This window comes from Bradysia coprophila, unplaced genomic scaffold (assembly GCF_014529535.1).
Source record: "Bradysia coprophila strain Holo2 unplaced genomic scaffold, BU_Bcop_v1 contig_197, whole genome shotgun sequence".
In the NCBI taxonomy this organism is placed as follows: domain Eukaryota; kingdom Metazoa; phylum Arthropoda; class Insecta; order Diptera; family Sciaridae; genus Bradysia; species Bradysia coprophila.
The window spans coordinates 1,119,270-1,140,015 of record NW_023503460.1 but is presented as its reverse complement, the minus strand read 5'-3'; the positions used below and the strand labels follow the sequence as shown (position 1 = coordinate 1,140,015).

Genomic DNA, 20,746 nt, shown 5'->3' with positions numbered 1-20,746 from the left:
CCGGATCCGAAGGGGAACCTCGAACGTAATGTACTAATACACATATATGGGTAATTCCATGGTTAGTTGCGTTACAAATTTCGTTATCTGTGAGTCATAAAGTTAATTGTGCTGGCTATGTTTTGCGGTAACAAATCAGTCTATAAATTTTCTAATACTCAGGAGACATAGTGCTTTCATACCAACAAGAATTGGAATTTTTAGCCTGCGAAGTCTGACTTGTGTGATCGCAAAAGTCGGCGGTTAGTTGCGTTACACGTTTGTGACTTTTCGAAATATTTTCACCAAATAAAAACTGATTTCGGTAAACTTTTTTTTCCCTGAAAGCTATGGTCAAGACGCGCAGTTTAAGCCCAATATGAGGTTGGTAACCCAAAATTTTGGGGAGATATGTCTAAAAAAGTGATAAGAGGCAATATAGACAGCCCCGTACGAAGACAAATTTCATAAATTCCTATTTAAACAGCTATATACCGCTATATTTAACTATATTTCACTATAAATAAACATTTCACAGATAAATATATGCTATTATATAGCTCTATATGCCTGTATATAGCTCTATATGCCTGTATATAGCTCAATATAGCTGTATATAGGTATATATAGATGTCCGTATATGGAATCCCTGAAACCCCACACACATAACAAATTATTTCCATATTAACAGAAACTCTCTAAGTATCATTTTTCCCAAGATATTTCTATTTTACTAAAATCCAATATGGCCGCCGGCAGCCATTTTGTTAGGAGACCGGAAATAGTACCGACGCTTTACATTCGTTAATACTAGGGGGGTCCAAAAAATAAAAGTGTCGAGGAAGTTGGCGGACCCCTGGGAAAATAAACCTTTATGGCCTCCTGATAAAAATTGTATATGGGGCCGATGCGATCCGAGTTGGTTTATGGGTCGCTCAAGGACGAAATGTGTGAAAAACACTGAAATTTTCCATACATTTTTTGCATTACTTTGTATGAGAAATTTTTTTTAACGACAATATCAAACTTTTTTGGTCCAGACAACTTAGATTAGATGCAAAAGCAACAAAAATGCGTTGGTTCCACTTTTTGGAATTTTTATATCGTCTGGGCACACCTAACAATATCGATATAGACAAAAATCGACTTATAATTTCCAAGTAATACAAAGTCAGGCGAGGTAACTATTTAAATTAAGTGTTAGGTGTCGTTGTAAAGGTAATGACAGTGGCTTTCTAACGAGCCCACACACAATAAGTTTCAAGTTGGTGTCTGGACGTAACAGTCATTTGAAAATTGCCTGAGTTCACGATCCTGACATTTTTGCACCAAAATCGATTTCTATATAGCTTCAAAAAATTGTTTTCGAAAAAATTTCTTTTTGCAATGAAAGCTTATGCCATAAGCTCTCGTTAGACATGAATATATCCGATGCACATCCCATAAATGTTTTGGAAGAACCCAAAGACTGAGTGAACAGATTACGAATTTATGACTGACTTGGGAGCTGCGAATGCACTTACAAATCATTAAATCGGTCTCTTTGGATTATTCTGAAGTGAAATAATCCAACTCACCTTAAGAAGTGACCTCAGCATCTGTTAGTTACGTTCAATTTTTCATTAACCCTCATTTTCGTGGTTTTTCACATATTTCGTCATTGCGCGACCCATAAACCAACTCGGATCGCATCGGCCCCATATATATTTTTTATCAGTGGGTCATATAGGCTCGTTTTCCCCGGGGTCCGCCAACTTTCTCGAAACTTTTATTTTCCCATACGATTCTGGACCCCCCTAGTTAATACCTTTCAAACAAAAAAAAATTCATGAAATTCGGTCAAAATTTACTCGAGATATTGTCAAAATACACCACGTTCACTGTACTTCCGAGTAGCCAGATAAGAGCTCACTCCAAGAGACCTAGCTCACGCTCCGGAGAACATAATTTCATAAAAAAATTTTTCCCTGATTGGTACGGTCAATACCTATCTAATAAATCTAAAACAGACGAAATATGTTCAAATGTGGCCGACCTACAAGCAAAAACTGCTTGCCGCCCTGTGCCTGTTCCACACCAAGGGGTCTAACTCACGAGTCGGTCATCCGATTTCCATAAACTTTTTTTTTGTCGATCGGTATTGTAAATACCTTTTATTTGACGTATCACTTACAAGTTTAACGTTTAAATGTCCGGAGATATCTTCGAAAAACCGTAAAGCACTTATTGGGCCACAGCTCGGGAGGGGTCGATCCAAAATCACTCATCTTCGAACTTAGCCTGTCTTTTGACATTACCAAACGGGAAAAAAAAGAATTTTCAAAATCGGATGCGTTTTACTCAAGTTATCGTGCAGACAGACGGACAGACGGACAGACGGACATTTTTTTTCGCGGATTTGGCATCTCTAGACAACCACAATAGGTTTCCCCTTACTCAGGGAGTCCAATTCGACGTGTTACAAACGTATGCGTAAACCCATAAGACCCCAGTACTTCGTACGGGTCTAAAAATGTAATTTTGGCAACGTTTGGGTCGAAGTGATTTTACCTTACTTCGAAGCAGAATGAACCAAAAATCTTCAAAAAATTTAATTTCGTGTCATTTGGAGCAATTGTGGAATTATATGGTCCACATCTACAGGAAAACAAATTTACAACAATCATTTGAGATTTATTGAGAATATCTCGGAATGTCGAATACAAACAAACACTTTTTGGTCATGTCTCCCCGAGACCGCATTTTACAATAACCTCATATTGGTGTCAAACTACGCGTCTTGTCAATAGCTTTCAGCAAAAAAAAAGTTTAGTGAAATCGGTTCAGGTTTCGTGAAATAAACTAGAATTTTCAAAAAATTTCTGAAAACAAGCATACATTTTTATGGTTGTATCTCCCCGAGATTTTTGGCCAACGACGTAATATGGGGCTTAAACGACGCGTCTGGTCAACAGCTTTCAAGGAAAAAAAGTTTGCCGAAATCGCGTTTCAATTGGTGAAAATATTTCGAACAGTCACAAATTAGCTGGAATTACCCATATACATTTGACGTGCATTTAAAAATTGCCCTTAGCGGCAAAAAGCTGAAGGCACTGATAACTAATAGAAGTCCTATTACTTAAAATAAATGAAAATGACCCATTGGATTGAAGTTGAAAATCATTTTTGTCTAAATAAATGAAAAGTTGGCATTTCGATATCAAAGTGAAAAAAATAAATCATATAACAATACGTTAGTCGTTGATATGTTTACTTTGAACATTCGGTTAATGTTTATTTCAGCCATTATTACTTCCAGTTAGTTTAAATGTAGATTTTGAGCGGACAACTACTTTTTCTATGGGATTTATTTTCGACTTTGTGAAACATTGTTAATATAAAATGTATGTCTTACCAGCTGAGGACATATTACCGAAATCGATCGAATTTTTTTGTAAGTCGAATGATTGCGACTTTGAATTACGTGTGTCTGAATTTTATCAGTGAAAAGCGAGAGTACATTTCTAAAATTGAAAAGCTATTACTTAAGTTGTCGACAATGACAAACTATTCACAATATCATAAAAGGAAAGCAATAGTGAAAAAAATGTAGTGACTATCTGGACCTGAACGTTTCGAACAACTAAATCAAGAGATGAGTTTTTTACCATCAAAGTAATTTCAAATTAACATAACTCACTTTGATGATAACAGTCACGCTGAATTCAGAATTTGAATTTTGGGGTAGTCAGTGGAACAAATGAATTTTGACGCACTCTAATATGAGAATTTCTCGAACGGTACGAGTTAAACGCTGCGATGGATTTAATTTTAATTTTTAAGCGTACCTATCTCTCTATGGTCTGTATTTAAGTCGAGCTTCCAAAAATTCAATATTTCGCTATTGAGTTACTATGGGGTCGCCCGAGAAACTTATACTTGTGACTATTTCCGGTCATTATTTATTAAAGCTAAAAATAGCAGCTTAACAACGTCAGAAATACCGTCTCATTTTCAGTTACAATTTTCCAATAAATAAACAAATTATGCATGCAGTCATTGACGAACAGTAGCTCGTCTTATATTATAACAGAGCTAGCGGGAATTAATATTGTAGATCCAATAGTGAAAATAAACCATTAAAAAAATGAAAAAAGAATGAAAATCAAGTCTGAAAACCGTGTTACGCAAAACGCAAAATAATTTATAAATAGACTTCTGTCGGTGTACGAAAAGAAATAGTAACTCAGCCTCACCGAAATAAACACAATCTCAAAGCAGAAGAAAATTATTCCAAAATTTTTAGTTCGATTTTCTTGATTGTGGTTTTTTCTACTTACAGTTAATTGATTTTCTAATTGAAATTTCACGAAAAATCTAGTAATAAATGCAGTAATGTGAAATTAGTTAGTTGAATAACAATTTTCTTGTTCCAATTCTAGTTGAAGTTATACAAACAACCGATCCACAAGCACAAGCCATGTTCAATAACGTTGCCGATGTCACAATGCAAGCATCACAAATCCATCCTCAACCACAATCAAATGCAAACACCAGCAACGCAGCGAATAGTAGTAACAGTATCAACAGTTATCGAAGAAGTGCTTTCGTCAAAATCACAGAGCAACCCGCATCGAAGGCGCTCCGCTTTCGATATGAATGTGAGGGTCGATCGGCCGGATCGATTCCAGGTGTGTTGAGCTCACCAGAAAATAAAACCTTTCCTAGCATCCAGGTCGTTGGATATCGCGGAAGAGCAGTAGTTGTAGGTAAGGAAATTGACGCCGTTGGTTGACTCTTACAATTTGTCTTATGAACAATAAATGATGTTTGTAGTGAGTTGCGTCACAAAGGACCCACCATATCGACCACACCCGCACAATCTTGTCGGTAAGGAGGGGTGCAAAAAGGGAGTGTGTACAGTGGAAATTAATAGCGACACAATGAGTGTTACGTTTAGCAATTTGGGCATACAATGTGTGAAGAAACGGGACATTGACGAGGCTTTAAGAGTGCGAGAAGAAATAAGAGTCGATCCTTATAGAAGTGAGTACCATCTACTATAATATCGATTAAGAAAGTGTGTAGTTATTACGGAAAGTTGAAAACTAAAATAACTTACAGCTGGTTTCAATCATCGATCTCAGCCATCAAGCATTGACTTAAATGCAGTTCGACTATGCTTTCAAGTATTCCTTGAAAGTGAACAGCGAGGACGATTCACAGTACCTTTGTCACCCGTTGTATCTGACCCAATATTCGATAAGAAGGCCATGTCCGATTTAGTAATTTGTAAACTTAGTGATGCATCCTGTACTGTTGCTGGCGGCAAAGAGATGATACTTCTTTGCGAAAAGGTTAGTGTGTCTGTTTATGTACCGTTGTTGATATACATATTTATCATTGAGTCTTCATAAAATGCGTTTAAGGTTGCCAAAGAAGATATTTCGGTGCGGTTTTTTGAAGAAATCGACGATAATATTGTTTGGGAGGGATATGGCGACTTTCAGCACACCAATGTTCATAAACAAGTAGCAATATGGTTTAGGACGCCGAGGTATAAATCCATCGACATTGATCAACCAGTCAGGGTATTTCGATAATTTGACCATATTATATTGAGTTACGATGCTAAATTTATTTTTTATATTGACAGTGTTACGTTCAACTGAAAAGACCATCTGATGGAGTAACTAGTGAACCATTGCCTTTCGACTATCTTCCGTTGGACTCAGGTAGGCGTTCTATATGGACTACGCGTAAGGGTCAAAATCAGAAAAGCAATTTCGATCTACTAAGTCGGTTGCTAGATGAAAATAAGTCAATCCTCTCGTCCAACGGCGAGAATAAGCCAGAAATTATAGACTTAGATACACCGATTGAGGATTACAAATCACTAGAAGAGAAACCAATGGATGAAGCACCTGAAGAGCAACACGAAACTTTACATCAGAATACTGACAAAACGACTGAATGGATTCAAAAAACTGAATTCGATCAGGATGACGAGCATTTATTCAAAACTGAAAATACGACCGACGATGACAAAACATTGAATGAACTTTTAGATCAGGTAGCCGAACTTGACGAAATTTATACGGACCATCAGCTCAAAATCGACAATGGACAAAGCGAACAAGAAACGAATGGCTTCGAACTGTCGCTGCCAAAAGCAACTGATGAAGCGAGCATGGATTTTGACGAATTATTTGATGATGCAGCTACTTACACTAGTTTACAAATTGCTTTCAAAAATCCGGTTCCAATTATTGACTTACTTCCGCCTTCACCCCCAGTCAATTATAATTTTAACAATATGCATTATGATGCAGTTGAGCCTCAAATTGTTACACCACTTGCTCCGATAATCGATGTAGGTCCACTTAAACGAGAAAGTCCCACATTAGATGACGAAAAATTACCCCCTCTACCCCCAAAGAGAGTAAAAAAATCAAATCCCAACAATGAAAATGAAATGATTCACGACAATTTTCAGAGACATGATATCGAATCGAATGTGTCATCGTCACCGAAGAGCCCGTCGCAAAAATCTACTCCTTCCAAAATAATAATAATGAAAACTCCTGATCAATCTCCTTTAAACAAACGACTTCCACCCACACCTTCTTCGAATGTAAATTCGAATACGCTGCCCAAGCAGCACAAAAAGCCAGGATTTTTTTCCAAATTATTTTCGCGACGCAAGAGTCGGAGCGATGTAAATGAAAATGTTAATGTGACCCAAAACACGACGGATATATCACCCGATCCAAGTCTCAGTAATTTCAACCTAAACGATCCCAATCGATCGTCGATAAAGTCGCTACAAATGCCGACGAAGAAAGCTCACAGTAAACCAGTCGGACGAAGTGTCAGTAGTGTCTCTGGTAAACGGCCGAACTTGACCGCCAATATCATTCACATACCATTGAAAGGAGACAGTTTAAATTCGATTCCAATGAAAACAGGAAGTGGAACGTTACTAGCTTTGCCGGGTACAGAGGCGTACGAGCGAGCGAGTACAGCAACTCTCAGTAATAATCTCGATCGTAAAACAGTGAGCGCTCTGCAACTAGCAGACTTGCCTTTACAGGACGGTAATATGGAACTAATTGCTATTGCCGATCGCCAAAGTCTAAAGAACTTATGTGAAGGTGAATTCGGTGTGCAATTAGATCCGAGTGTCGATTTAACTGAAGCCGAACATTATGCTTTATATACATCAATCGCACCACATGCTACCGAAAGTGAATTTGATGAGCAATCTTGTTATTATGCCCCGGTAGAAGCTGGTGAAATTTTGACTCAGAGTGAAGTAGCCAGACGATTAGCTAGCAATTTTTCCTAATTTTACGGCATTATGATTCGCAAGTCGAATTGAACGAATAATGCTGGCTTACTATTTAAAAATTTAGTGTCTAATGCTGCAGATTATACTTACTTGTTCATAATTAAAACGTGGAACTATATTTTGTAGACACCGTCGAGCTGAAACGTAAACGATTAAAAATTGGAAATGAATCGAATTTATTTAACCATATGCGAACCCAAAGTCAACAACATCAAGATGGTCGTAAGTTTAAATATTTAAATCCAAAATTTATCTCTATGTCGCCATTTCTGAAGAATTTTTTCATTGAACAACTGGTGTCGGTGATCTCTTAAGACATTTTGAATATCTTGGTAATGGTTTACATCTCATTCATTCATTAATTCTTTAGACTAAGCTTCTTATGCGACTGCAAAATTAGAACCAATAAAATTTCAATGTGGTTTTGTTGTTGTAGCTCTTCAAAAATTTCAAAACTGGAGAAATTTTAGAGATTAGCTGTCAACTTCTGGGACACTCGGTGCTAATATAAGAAATCTCTAACTTGAAAAAAAACACAAAATTTCCGTCAAGTTAGATAAGAGCTAGATGTGCCAGAAGTTGACAGTTACACGAATTTCTGACCAAAAGCAATTTAAACATTATTACGAGTGTAATGCCACTCAGAATCATAACATGCAAAATTTAGATGACTATGTGGCATAAAACGTTGTATGTATTTCGGTGCAAAGTACTTTGTTAGGCTCACGAGTGTAACACTCGATGTCATAATAGTTATCTATGACATCGAGTGCGAAGTACTTTATTAGTCTCACACAGTTTTATTACTAACACACCCGTGCGTGAAATTTCTCTGCCTCTGAATGCAACATTTTTTACACTAGAATTTTATATATTACACACTTGTCACGAAGAAGTCGAGGCTTGCCGAGACTGATAGTGACAAGTGTGTACTCTATTTTATCACATAAGCGAAAACGAGACAACAACATAGACCTGAAGTGTAATGTTTGAATTAAACGTCTAGTGAAGTAATTTTGACATCCGAACACCGCGTGTATGTGATAATAAATATTATGCACGTATGAAAAAGCGGTCGAGGCTTGCCGAGACGGCTTGTCATACGTGCATATTTTTTTTATCGCATAAGCGAAAACGAGACAACAAGATATGCGAATGACACTTTGACAATTTACAGAAGTATAATGTTTGTTTATATATCCTAGGTGAATAATTTTTTCGGGGAATCACACCGCGTATGCGATAATAGTACATTACTATACCAGTGAAGTAATTTGATATCTCGTATCCAGATGAGTAAAAGTATCCGAGGGCTTCAGCCCGAGGTACTTTTACTCATCGTGATACGAGATATCAAATTATTTCACGTGTAAAGTATGGCGTTTTACTTTACGAGCGAGGGAAAAGGTCTTCACTAGTGAGGGAAAAGGTCTTCACTAGTGAGGGAAAGGCCACATTACCTCACTAGTAAAGTAAAATCTATTATCACATACGCGCGGTGTTCGGATGTCAAAATTACTTAACTAGAAGTTTAATTCGAAAATTACACTTCAGGTCTATGTTCTTGTCTCGTTTTCGCTTATGTAATAAAATAGAGTACACACTTGTCACTATCAATCTCGGCAAGCCTCAACTTCTTCGTGACAAGTGTGTAATATATATTAATTAATATTCTATGTTTCTGTAAAAGTTCGTTGATTTTAGTCCAGTTAAAAGGCAATTTATCGATAATATCAACAATATTCTTTATATTAACCTTTTCTGATATAAGAAACCAGTGTGCATATATTTGACCTGGACGGAACCCATTGTGTCAGATAATGTTTCGACCTAAATTTCACAGTGACTGAGTGGTTGCTAAGCGCACCACACAAAGTTATTGTACTAGTATATTTCAATCTATCGGTTTAATAATACATTGCTGATCAACGCGACAAATAATAGAATTTCACTTCTTTTGTGAAGACTGCCGATACGAGACGAAGCCGTGATCGGTAGAATCACAATAACACCAGTTCCATCATACGTAATATCTTGGCTCCTTTAACTCAAAAATTGAGGTAGAGTTTCACCACCGACCGTCAAGTAAAATCGACTGTACCTCTCATTTTTGAGTAAAATAAACTACACGTCAAAGGAACAGATGAACAAAATGGTGCGTCTTGTGTTTGCCAGACTCGTCTTCTGCTCAGACCAGCAAATTTCACATGAGAAACATCTGTTCCGTCATATATGTCCCATTGATGTGAAATGTATGCTAGTACATAATAGTATACATAATGTAGATGATGAGAGCGCATTATTAGTGTGAAAAAAAAAATCATTATTATTAAATCATTTATTATGTATTATATAGTCCCAGTATGCCTTGTTAAAGTGAAACTTTTATAACAAAAAAAAACTCGAATTTTTGTGGATTGTACAAGTTTACAAAATACCTGTGGTTGTTATAACTGCAACGATAGTATGTTTTCAATTATTTTTTTTTTATTAAGTTTCATTAATTCTAGTCATCCGATCATTTCTGCTTAACGATACGTTTAAGTATAACATTTATTTAAGTTTTGTTATTCTATAAAATTAAAAACTTGTACGAAACAAATATATAATTAATTGACAATCGCCATCATGATTACAGATATTTTTTTGAAATTTTGTTAGCTGCTTTCACCCTTAAATTAAAGCAAAAGAATTGTTATGTAAGAGAATTTTTGATGAAAAAAGTTCAATAAAAAACAGTTTAAATAATATTTATATATTTGTGAAGAAGGAAACCGGATTAAAATACAAAGTTACAATAAATGTTGTTTCATTTGCTATTTTAATTTTATTGCGTTGCAGTATTGGTACAGTAATCAATTTTAGCTTAGGAATTTTTTATTCCCTTTACTTACATTCCACAGTTTCTCAATCCACATATAAGACTTCGTGCATACCATGAACGTACTTCGTACATGTTACGCACATTCATACTGATACTGCTGTCTCGCGCGCATAAGTGGATGTGTAATCGAGTTATGTTTCAATGTGATTTCATATGGATTGTATTGGATTGTATTTGTGGATTGAATAACGTTGGAAATAGAAAAAAAATCTAAAATAATTTCATTAGGTGTATTAGGAAAAGGTTGTTTTGAAATTAATACTGAAATGTAATAGGTTTTTCACTCAGCTATTACATTTTATAGTACGTTTTGTCACTGAATTATTTTTTCATGAACAAACTTCACTGCTGTTACATTTCATGGGAATGAATCAATGTGAAGTTGTTGCACAAAAAAATTGGTATGGAAAATGCTACAAATGCAAAGGAACTAAAATTTTCCGATGAAATCGTGGAGGCGGAGCCACAACAAATATTGTCGAATTGCGATATTTTCCGTGTCGAATCGCGATCCGTATTTATTACACATAATTTGACATAAATAATTCATAAAAGTAAACATTAATATTGCTAGTACTTAATTCCCAAGTTCTTATGTTAATCCAAAGATCACGAAAATTCATGCGAAAAAGTTACTGCCTCTTGTGTCAACATATCGGGCTATTTAAAATATGAAAACACATTCAGTTTTGATTAGATTCTACTGATTCACTTCTAAAAACATTGAAATTAATTAGAAAAATTAGATATTCCACTAAATTATTTGATTTAGATTCACTTTTTCACATACTAAAGATGCTCAACACGAACCGCGATATTTTACCTTACCTATAATTGCATAGAAAATCACTGAAAGTCTTCGAAATTTCCGTTTGTGCTCATCAGTACAGTATCATAATATACTAATTTTTCGTCTGGTACATTTAAAACAAGGCATCAGAACAGTCGGAGCGTTTGCTGCGACTTAGCCCCGTACGACCCGTAATCCTATTTCGTCCGTAACCATAATACGTCCGTAGCCGTAATACGCCCGGAACCCTAAGACGTCTACAACCCTCTAATCCGTCTGTTACCAAAATGCAAGTCAAGTTGGGCATTGTCAAATTTACTGAAAGTGTTCATTTTTAAAATTGCGCATAGCGCAATTACGAAATCCCGTACGACCTCTCAAATAAAACCAACAATTTACGATATTATTTTAGAAACCCAAAACTTTTTGCCAACTTTCTATTGGGTATTCAATTATCTCTCAAATGAAACAAAAACTAGCAAAATCGGATGAGATTTACTTGATTTATGTGCAAAAAACACTTAGGGCCAAGTAGCGGCCTTAGTCCAAGGGCCCAAATTTGAAACTTTTTTCGCCACGTTCTTTTCGGTATTCAATTACCTTCCATAAAAAACTAAATCTGGCAAAATTGGATGAGATTTACTCGATAACACAAGGGCCAAATCGCTAATTTACATTCAAGGAACACAAATAGACGTCGAGCTTCATCTCTCGGATCATTCACTACGCGATTATAGTCGTTGTGGTATAAGATACTATTTCTGTATAGCTATTTTGTTAATAAGTTAGTGAATGGGACCGTTTTGCGCACTAGATGTGAGTTTGCCGATACGAGCGGAGCGAGTTCGGTAACACATCGTATGCGCAAAACCCCCATTTACTAACGTATTAGCAACAACATTTTATCTACTGTTAGTTGTAATTCATAATTTTCAAGCAAAACACATCAACACAAAATCCTGCTACACATGATCGTAGTAGGATTCTGTCAATTGCGTGCGCAAATACTCGTATATTGGTTATATGCATAAGGCATCTAACTAATACATAAACTTATGCGCACGGAAATTTAAGTGTGTAAAATTACTGTCTTTGCTAACTAGATTCATGCTAAAAATTATGAATATTTTCAACTTACAGTAGATAAATTCTATTTAAAGCGTAGACTCGTTGAGTTGCACATCACTTAGTTCGGTGGCCTGTGGTCTCCGTACTAATATAATGGTAGGCTTATATCAAAGAACTTAAATAACTGATGAAAGGTGAATACCGAACAAGAAAGGCCAGATCAACAACTCGAGAAATTATTTACGTTAGGCGAATTAAAACGGCAGGCAATCTAGATATTGAGCCTTCCAGTGAGAATATGGCGATCTGCGTAACCTCCTCATGTATAACCTTGCGTATACCGATTTATCTAGTCCAATGTCAAAAATGTCTCGAAGTGTTGATCTCGCATTGCTTGTTCGATATCCCCCTTCTATCACCTTCTACTACGTTCTTTGAATAAAATTTGCTCTTACTTTATGTTAAGTGTCGATTGCATGAGTACTTCCGTAACTATATTTCTCTATGAGCCTAAAAATAATAAGAAAGTGATTTTGCTGTGAAATTAACCAAGGCTGTAAACTTTGGGGAGGTCACGCAGATACAGATACGCGGGTTACACACCACACTTGATGATATCATGGCGGATTTCACACAAAAATTCACCTACTGTGATGATTGTCATCGCCGTGACGATGTGGTGAATTTTTTTGTATGTAAAATCATCAGACGTGGTTCACGCGTATCTAATAAAATGGCGGTCTGCGTCACCTCCCCAAAGTTTACCAAGGCTGTATACTTTGGGCAGGTCACGCAGATGCAGATACGCGGGTTATACACCACGTTTCATACAAACAATTCACCACGCCATACAAATTCAATTTTGGTGAATTTATTTGTATGGAAAAGGTGTGTTCCCGCGTATCTAATAAAATGGCGATCTGCGTGACCTCCCCAAAGTATACAGCCTTGAAGTTTACAGCCTTGAAATTAACATCATGGCCGTCATGATTGTCGTTATTTTCATTTTGTCTTCTTCTATATATAGAACGTTGACAGTAACATGATGCCCAATAAATGTAGCATGCACGGATAAATTATACGTAATAATTTTTTGCTACTGAATACCACTAACAGTGTTACTCCATAATTACTTTCCATATCACAAGAACGCAACCAATTTTTTATGAAATTCCCGCATACTAATTCACGATCAACGCTGTAAAATTGAGATATAGTGGCAGTACTTAGTGACAGCTGCTTTTCATACAACTATATTGTGTTAAATATTTTTTCCTAGCTAGTGTAAAGATGTCGAGACCTCGTCGATTATTTCCGACGTCTTGAGAAAAAACGGTGTACCTAACGCACACTAAAAAACATTTTAGCATGCGTTAGGAAATAGTAGATTATCCTTATATAAGGGAAATAGTCAAGGCTTGACGTAACGTTTATTTTTCGAAATATAAACTAGTTGATCATGTGCGTGTTCTGTTCAGTTATGGTGCCTGGTTGTAGCGCAGCAAGTAATTAATAATTGGTTATTCAGACCCCCCAATCCATAACAGGAGCATTACATGTAAATCTCAAAATTTTACATGCTTGTAGTTTTATCGTTAAATTTCATGTTCGTTTGCAAAAAAAAATGAAATTAATGCTTTCTAACTAACTAACCCATTCACATGTTATTCTTTTCAAAGATAATAATTTTTCAACTACCACCAGAATTAGGCCTGGGCTTACCAAACATCACCGATCCAAAGATAAAGAAAGAACCAATGGAAAATTCTCTTTCGCCCTACCACCGATATGCCAACACAATATCCCCCTCACCACAACCACTATCGCCGGCCACACCAGCCATACTAAACCAAACATCATACAACATTACACCAAATATCACGCAATTTGTAACACATTCAGTGATACCACAGTTTATCCAGTCGAATCAAACAACGTCCCAACAGTTCAATCCAAATTCTTTCAACATTCCACCGATAATTCCTCCAATGAAGTCCAGTCCGACTGTAAATAATGATGAGCCAACGTCTTCAACGTACGAACCAAATGCGGCATTAAGTTTACTTTTGGATATGGACAATCAACAATTTACTCATATTAATTCGGGTGAATTGTCGACACTTTCCCTATCATTTTTGGATGGTCATTACGCGTCGAATGCCACAACTGAACCACCTAGAGCAGACAATACTAATCAAATGGACCAGGATAATATGACCGATAGTTTTACACGTTTTGCGACAGAAGCAATTCGAGAATTAAATGACTTGGGTACTTTCAGCAACAATAGCAATAAATTTTAATTGTATTTTAGTTTTTAATTTCGCTTAAAATAAAGTTAAAATTCGTATTTTTTACCTTTTATGTTTTTCTTTTGTTTCGCACACACACACACGGAGGGAACAAGAGAAAATCATAACAGTTCTTTATGTAATTGCCAGATCATAGAGGGCCCAAGGGCGACACTTAGCTAACAATTTTAGGGAAATATATTCATCCAACGCACCAGCTTTGGGGAGATTACCCAATACACAGTGTGTGGCACACACATATGACAAACTTGTTGGTTTTGTTGGGTGATATCATTGTTTTTGGTTCTTGACTAAAGAGTAAAAACTTTTGTGTATTTGGAAATTTAAGTCTATCAACTTTCAAACTTCATTCTCTAAAGAAGGCCATAAATAGGTACATAAGCATAAGCACAAACGCCGTGCAATGAGTTCAAAGCGACTGCAAAACGAAACAATAAAATCAAAGGTTAGAAGATAATACCACAGGAAGTGAGCAAACAGCCCAAAAATATTCGTCATTTTTAACGCTCTTGTAAAACAGAAATTTATTCATTCTGATGTTAATTTGATGACTTAAATATGCATACGCCAAAATTGGTGACCCGTTTAAAATAAATGCCGAGTCAGGTGACCTGACCCTCACCAAGATGTGCGGTTAAGTTACATAGGCATTTTTTTGCATTCTTCGCAGATGGGAATAAAGTTTTTGAAAATCGGTCCAGAACTACTATAACTATGGGCAATCAACAATTAAGGTAAATACTCGATCGTGAACATTCCATAACATTAGATCAATTTCTTTGATCTGTGAACCAGACCTCAAGAATTTGATTCTCCATCGATTCCTTTATTGGAAGGAAACAAAAATTTCAAAAATCGGTTCCGAAATACTAAAGTGATAGTCAAGAAAATAGGCAGAAGTCGAGGGGTCACTCACTTCTAGATTAAATGGATTAAATGGATTAAATGGTATTAAATGGTATTAAATGGATTTAATGGATTAAATGGAATAAAAATTGGATTAAATGGATTAAATAGGAAAAACTTAATTTTACCAAATACTTTAAAAGTCTTAAAAATGGTTGATTTTGATTGAACGACGTACTACAACGTTAAAAAGCGTAAAATTCCACTTTTAGAAGTTTTTGGTGTAAAGCGGAATAAATGGATTAAATAAATTTAATACTATTTTTACCAAAAATTTTTTTTCTATACCTCACGAGTACTTAAACGCCCTGGAGATCGTGCAGATCTAATTTTCGTAATTAGTTTACAAATTTTTTAGGTGGGTAGCCTAATTATTTCGGTAAAACTAAAAATTTTTTTTGGATTAAATGGATTAAATGGATTTAATGGATTAAATGGATTAAGCAATCTCCGCTTTGCTGATGACATTGTACCGATAGCAGCGAATCTAGGTCAGGCTCAGCTTATGCTACAACAGTTAAGTGAAGAGGCAAGCAAAGTTAGCCTCAAGATGAACTTATCGAAAACAAAAGTCATGACCAACATCGGGGACGATAGAGAAATCAAAATTGGTGACACTGTCATTGAACGAGTCCAGGCGCGGATCCACCTATGTGCGGTCGAGGCGGTTGCCGGGGGTCAGAAGAAGATTTTTACATAGAAAATTTTAGTTCAAACAAAAGGCGCCTGGGTCAGAAACTTTTTTCTTCTATCCGCCTGGGTCAGAGCAAAAGCTGGATCCGCCCCTGAACGAGTCTAGGACATAAACTGAAGTTAGGTCTGGACAACCAAACTGCAGAAATAAGACGTAGGATTGGTCTTGCATGGGCAGCGTTCGGAAAACTCAGACTAATTTTCAAAAAAATGAATAATAGTCTGAAACGCAAAGTTTTCGACACTTGTGTCCTTCCAGTGCTCACTTATGGAGCGGAAACGTTAACTTTAACGAAAGCATCCGAAGTTAAATTGAGAGTGACACAAAGAGCCATGGAACGGAGTATGCTTGGAATAACACTCAGAGACAGAATGACAAATCAATGGATTCGACAACAAACCAGGGGTCGTTGATGTCATGGAAAGAATAGCATCTCTGAAATGGAGCTGGGCGGGTCATATTGCAAGAAGGACAGACGAACGTTGGACCAAAAAGATCATGAACTGTTGGATATAATTACTCTTAGGTTGCGACGCGGCCTTTTTGCACCAAATTGAATCTAATGCTTTTTATTGTCTTTTCCCGCATCTCCCTACAGTCAAAAGGAAGTTAAGCTTAATTTCCACTTGCAAAAAAGTACTCCGTCTGAGACTTAGAGTAATTATACTATAATAGTATAATTACTCTTAGGTCTGAGAGACGAAATAGATTTTTTTTAATTTTTGCTTTGTTTCCTTGACAGCTAGCTTTCTCACGGCTCTCACACGGAGTACTTTCTGTTGAGTCAAAACCATACTTTAAACACAAACATTTTTAAATGCAATATTTACTTTTATTTAAACGAATGATAAAAATCTCTGTATGTTAATGCCAAGCATTATCCAAATTATGATTAACCTCGCCCAATATTTATCAAATAAACGAGAAAAAAAAATTTACAAATTCAAGAGAAATAAATTTGTGAATTTGCGGGCAAACTAAATTTTCAAACAAACTGGAATCCTTTTTATTGTGTAAACTACCTGCGTTATTTCGATTTTTCTATGGAAAAGTCACTATATTGTCAACACATTGAATCGAAAAAGAAAAAGAAAAAGAAATTACAATTTGCTTGATTTATCTAGTCAATCTGCTGAGCACACAGCCATTGCTTCCTCTTTTTCTTCCAGTAATTCTTGGGCTGTGACGTCCAACTTCGATCTTGCGAATGCACTCACATCCAAGCCCTGAACAATGGACCATTCCTTGTTTTTAATTTCGACCGGAAATGAAAAGACAATATCTTTTGGCACTCCATAGCTGCCGTCTGATACAACGCCCATTGAAACATAGTTTCCGGGAGCCGTACCGTTCCACCAATCCTTCATATGATCACTTGCAGCCTTAGCAGCCTACAATGATTTTATTGATTAAATATTTCCGATTGTTCGTTGGGTTTGTTAAGCTGATTTAAACCTACCGACATGGCCGATGACATTTTCCTTGCGGCAATTACTGCGGCTCCACGCTTCTGGATGATTGAAACGAATTCATTTTCCAAATAAGATTGATTGTTGATTGCATCGTATACTGACTTTTCGACTAAGCCAATTTTCGCGGTAGCGTGTTTTACATCTGGAAACTGTGTGGCTGAATGATTGCCCCAAATGGTCACATTTTTAACATCTTCCACCGGAACATTCACCTTAACAGCAATGTGTGCACGAGCCCGATTTTGATCCAATCGAGTCATAGCCGTAAAGTTTTCGCGTGGAATTGATGGTGCATAGTGCGAACAGACGAACGCATTCGTATTCGCCGGATTGCCCACAACCAATACTTTCACGTCTTTCTTTGCATGTTTGTCCAAAGCTTCACCTTGCACTTTGAATATTTTCACATTGGCCGAAAGCAACTCTTTGCGTTCCATGCCTTCTTTGCGCGGCATACTACCAACTAGGAATGCCGCAGAAACGTCTTTGAAAGCAACAGCTGGATCAGCAGTGGGTACAACCTGTCGGAGTAATGGTAGTGCACAGTCTGCAAGTTCCATTACAACGCCTTCCAAAACACCCATCATTGGAGGAACTATTTGATTAAAATAAATAAATCAATTTTGAAATGGAAGTAAAGATCACCCTATCGACCAATACTAGCCGAAAGTGGCATCAATAGATGGATTGCAACATAACTAACTAATAACGTCCTTGAAAACGTAACTACTTACTGTCCAATAAATGCAAAATTAATGGTTGCTCTGGACCGAACACATCGCCTTTCGCAACCATGTATAGCAAAGAATAAGCGATTTGACCGGCGGCTCCAGTTACAACGACACGAATTGGTTCAGACTAGAAAAGTAATATTTCGGATTATTATGATGACACGCCACAGTTCCTACAGCTCAATGTTAATGCCAAAACATTGAACAAAATCAGACATTTTGGGAGAAGGGGTCCGGATATTATTGAGTTATATCTCATTCGATTCGTTGAACTATTGCGAGTAAAACGTAGTACTACGTTTGGTGAAATTTATTTTGTTGCAGACGATCGAGGTCATGAAGTAAGGGTCTACCAAAAGAGCCCCCAAATCATTTTCTTGCGATTAATCGAGGGAAACAATTTTTGAGAAGAAAACTTTTTTAGCTAGCCTTATAGGCCCTTTTGAGTATACACACCACCAGGTCCATGTTGACCTGTTGGTGATATCAATGATTTCAGGTAAAAAATAGGTGATTTAAACAATCGAAAGATACGTTATTACGTAAGATCGGTATTACTTCTTTAGAAAACCAGTACATTACGTCCATGGTTCCCAATTTTTATTTTGACGATAGTAAATACTACCGCCCGACCCGAAGGGGAAAAATAAAAATTTATAACCACGTTACATACTGTGCTTTACGTGATTAGGCAATATAAGCGCATATTTCATGTGGGTGAAGCGCCATTTACATTGCCGTAAGACGTAAAAATTAATAAATCACACTGTAGCAAATTTTCACACTTTTTAATATTGTCAATTTTATTATCTACAAGCAAAACAAAAGGTCAAATGAATGTTATTGCGGATCGACGCATAAATTTTCCTATCAATTTCACTAAATTGTAACATTCGGAAAGATTAAATTCAATATTTACCATTTTTTTGGGATTAATGCAAATTGGTTGATCGGCGGTGGACGACTAAAATTTGTATCCAAAAATAATAGATGTTGTGCCTGATTTCCACTTTTTTAGACTGAAAAAGCTTATATCAATGTTCCTTATCAGAATCAATACGATTATTTAGTCAAAGGTTAAATGGCGTTTATGATACGGAATTAGCAGAGTGTTGGAAAAGAAACGATATCAAAAAAAAGTAATTTTACGATTGATGCTTGAATTTGTCGATGGTCCGGTCGAGAATTATTATAGAATAAATTGAATGAATTCAAAATAAATGATGTCTGATAGGTGGTACCCGTGGCGCCGGTATTACACTTGGTATCCTTGGTATATTAATGGTAACAAGAAATACAGAAACTTTGTTGTTGTTTTTTCAAGTTGGTATCCAAATCGAATATTTCTTCTCACAATAACCAGTGGTGAGTGCGATGTTTGAGTAATGTCCGTGCCACATTCAAGGTTCTGAAAGAACCAGCGGCTACGAAGTTTATATGAAAAAGGAAGCGTAACAAAAACCAAATTCCGAATTTTCCTAAAAAACATGTTCTTCAAGTTGATTTCACGATTATACAATCTGTACTGAGTGCATTTATCGATTTCGGTGTCACCCGCCTTTGTGAGTGTCTTAACCTGTTCTTTCAGAACCTTGGCCACATTGCCACATTCGTCTGCACGATATTTTTAATACAGGTCTGTTCCAAGGCCATACGAATTGTCAAATTACTGTCACAGTGTCACCTCATCCATAGAGACATAACCTCATCAATTTTTGTATGAAATCCGATCTCTGTGGATGAAATGGTGTTCATTCGGCCAGTCAAATTTCCTGTTTAAAGTTACCCGGAACAAACCTATGTACTACCAGTTGATAAATGCCATAGTACGAGTGACGCACTTCATTTAATCCATTCAATTCACACCGTAAGTGTGACCAAAATTTGAATTTCAAGTGACCGAGTAGATGAAAAAATTAACTGAAAAATAAATTTCAATGCTGCCTTGCAAGGTTGCATTAGCGTCGCTAGTCGTTAGCGACGCTACTAGCGCCGCTAATAGCGACGCTGATTTTGAAAATTTGTCGCTACTAGCGTTAGCGCTCGCTAGAATGACATTAGCGAAATTATTTTCGCTGAACGCTAATCACTTCGCTAATGAATAATAGAACTTTCTAGGTATTGAACAAATTAATTATTAAAATTGTTATTTGCATAACTAGAAGTGAAGTGTTGAAAAATCAAGTTATGAAACCTACTTCAAAATTCCGTTGAAAGCAACGGAGAAACTGACGTATTTTTGGCATGGCAGTTTCTTGACTGTTGTAGATGTCAATGAGTTGTCATAAAATGGTTGTCGTGTTTTGCTTGAGTAGACCAATTTCAATTCACAATTCTTTGGATTACCAAAATTCACATGAAAGCTTGTTTTTAGAATTATTCATCCCTAGGATGCAAATAGCTATTACGCACAATAGCAACTCCCGTAAAAAGAGAATCTTTAACATTTATTTTCGGAACATTACTGTCGAACTTTTGTCTACATTGTGAACAAAGGCAATTCTTTTCGGATCAGTTTTATTCTATTTGACAAGTGGTTGCTGGCTAAAGAAAAACATTGCTCAGACATTATTTAAAGAC

The 20,746-nt window shown here is 36.4% G+C and overlaps 2 protein-coding genes and 1 long non-coding RNA gene across 14 annotated transcripts in view; 1 reads left to right on the top strand and 2 right to left on the bottom strand.

Annotated features, from left to right (window-relative positions):
* The window catches only part of LOC119075291 (embryonic polarity protein dorsal), a 30,157-nt gene extending 15,749 nt beyond the window's left edge, over positions 1 to 14,408 (top strand). For 7 of the 11 annotated variants that reach the window (XM_037181699.1, XM_037181698.1, XM_037181697.1 and 4 more), the window contains 6 exons: positions 4,401 to 4,727; positions 4,795 to 5,004; positions 5,083 to 5,315; positions 5,388 to 5,549; positions 5,615 to 7,531; positions 13,756 to 13,808. In XM_037181699.1, coding sequence (XP_037037594.1) covers positions 4,439 to 4,727; positions 4,795 to 5,004; positions 5,083 to 5,315; positions 5,388 to 5,549; positions 5,615 to 7,306 — 2,586 coding nt within the window. In that variant the 5' untranslated portion in view covers positions 4,401 to 4,438 and the 3' untranslated portion in view covers positions 7,307 to 7,531; positions 13,756 to 13,808. The other 4 variants (XM_037181702.1, XM_037181696.1, XM_037181700.1 and 1 more) reach the window with 4 other exon arrangements.
* LOC119075294 lies at positions 701 to 12,731 on the bottom strand. Its single transcript, XR_005087361.1, has 3 exons — positions 12,601 to 12,731; positions 10,540 to 10,541; positions 701 to 712 (listed from the first exon to the last, which is right to left on the bottom strand). It is a non-coding gene; the product is annotated as an uncharacterized LOC119075294 (long non-coding RNA).
* Positions 14,409 to 16,773: 2,365 nt separating the features above from the next.
* Positions 16,774 to 19,434, bottom strand: LOC119075292 (malate dehydrogenase, cytoplasmic). Of its 2 annotated transcripts, none has more exons than XM_037181703.1 (4): positions 19,078 to 19,388; positions 18,170 to 18,294; positions 17,423 to 18,030; positions 16,774 to 17,354 (listed from the first exon to the last, which is right to left on the bottom strand). In XM_037181703.1, the coding sequence occupies exons 1-4, from the start codon at positions 19,086 to 19,088 to the stop codon at positions 17,088 to 17,090; spliced, it is 1,011 nt and encodes a 336-aa protein (XP_037037598.1). In that variant the 5' UTR covers positions 19,089 to 19,388; the 3' UTR covers positions 16,774 to 17,087. The 2 variants fall into 2 exon arrangements, with proteins under 2 accessions (XP_037037598.1, XP_037037599.1); XM_037181704.1 differs by having other exon boundaries at positions 16,954 to 17,354; positions 18,170 to 18,293; positions 19,086 to 19,434.
* Between the last annotated feature and the right edge of the window lie 1,312 nt (positions 19,435 to 20,746).

Coding starts and splice junctions, on each gene's coding strand:
- LOC119075292 (XM_037181703.1), bottom strand. Junction 18,031..18,169: donor AATTTTGCATTTATTGGACA/GTAAGTAGTTAC, acceptor TTAATCAAATAG/TTCCTCCAATGATGGGTGTT. Junction 17,355..17,422: donor AAATGTCATCGGCCATGTCG/GTAGGTTTAAAT, acceptor AAATCATTGTAG/GCTGCTAAGGCTGCAAGTGA.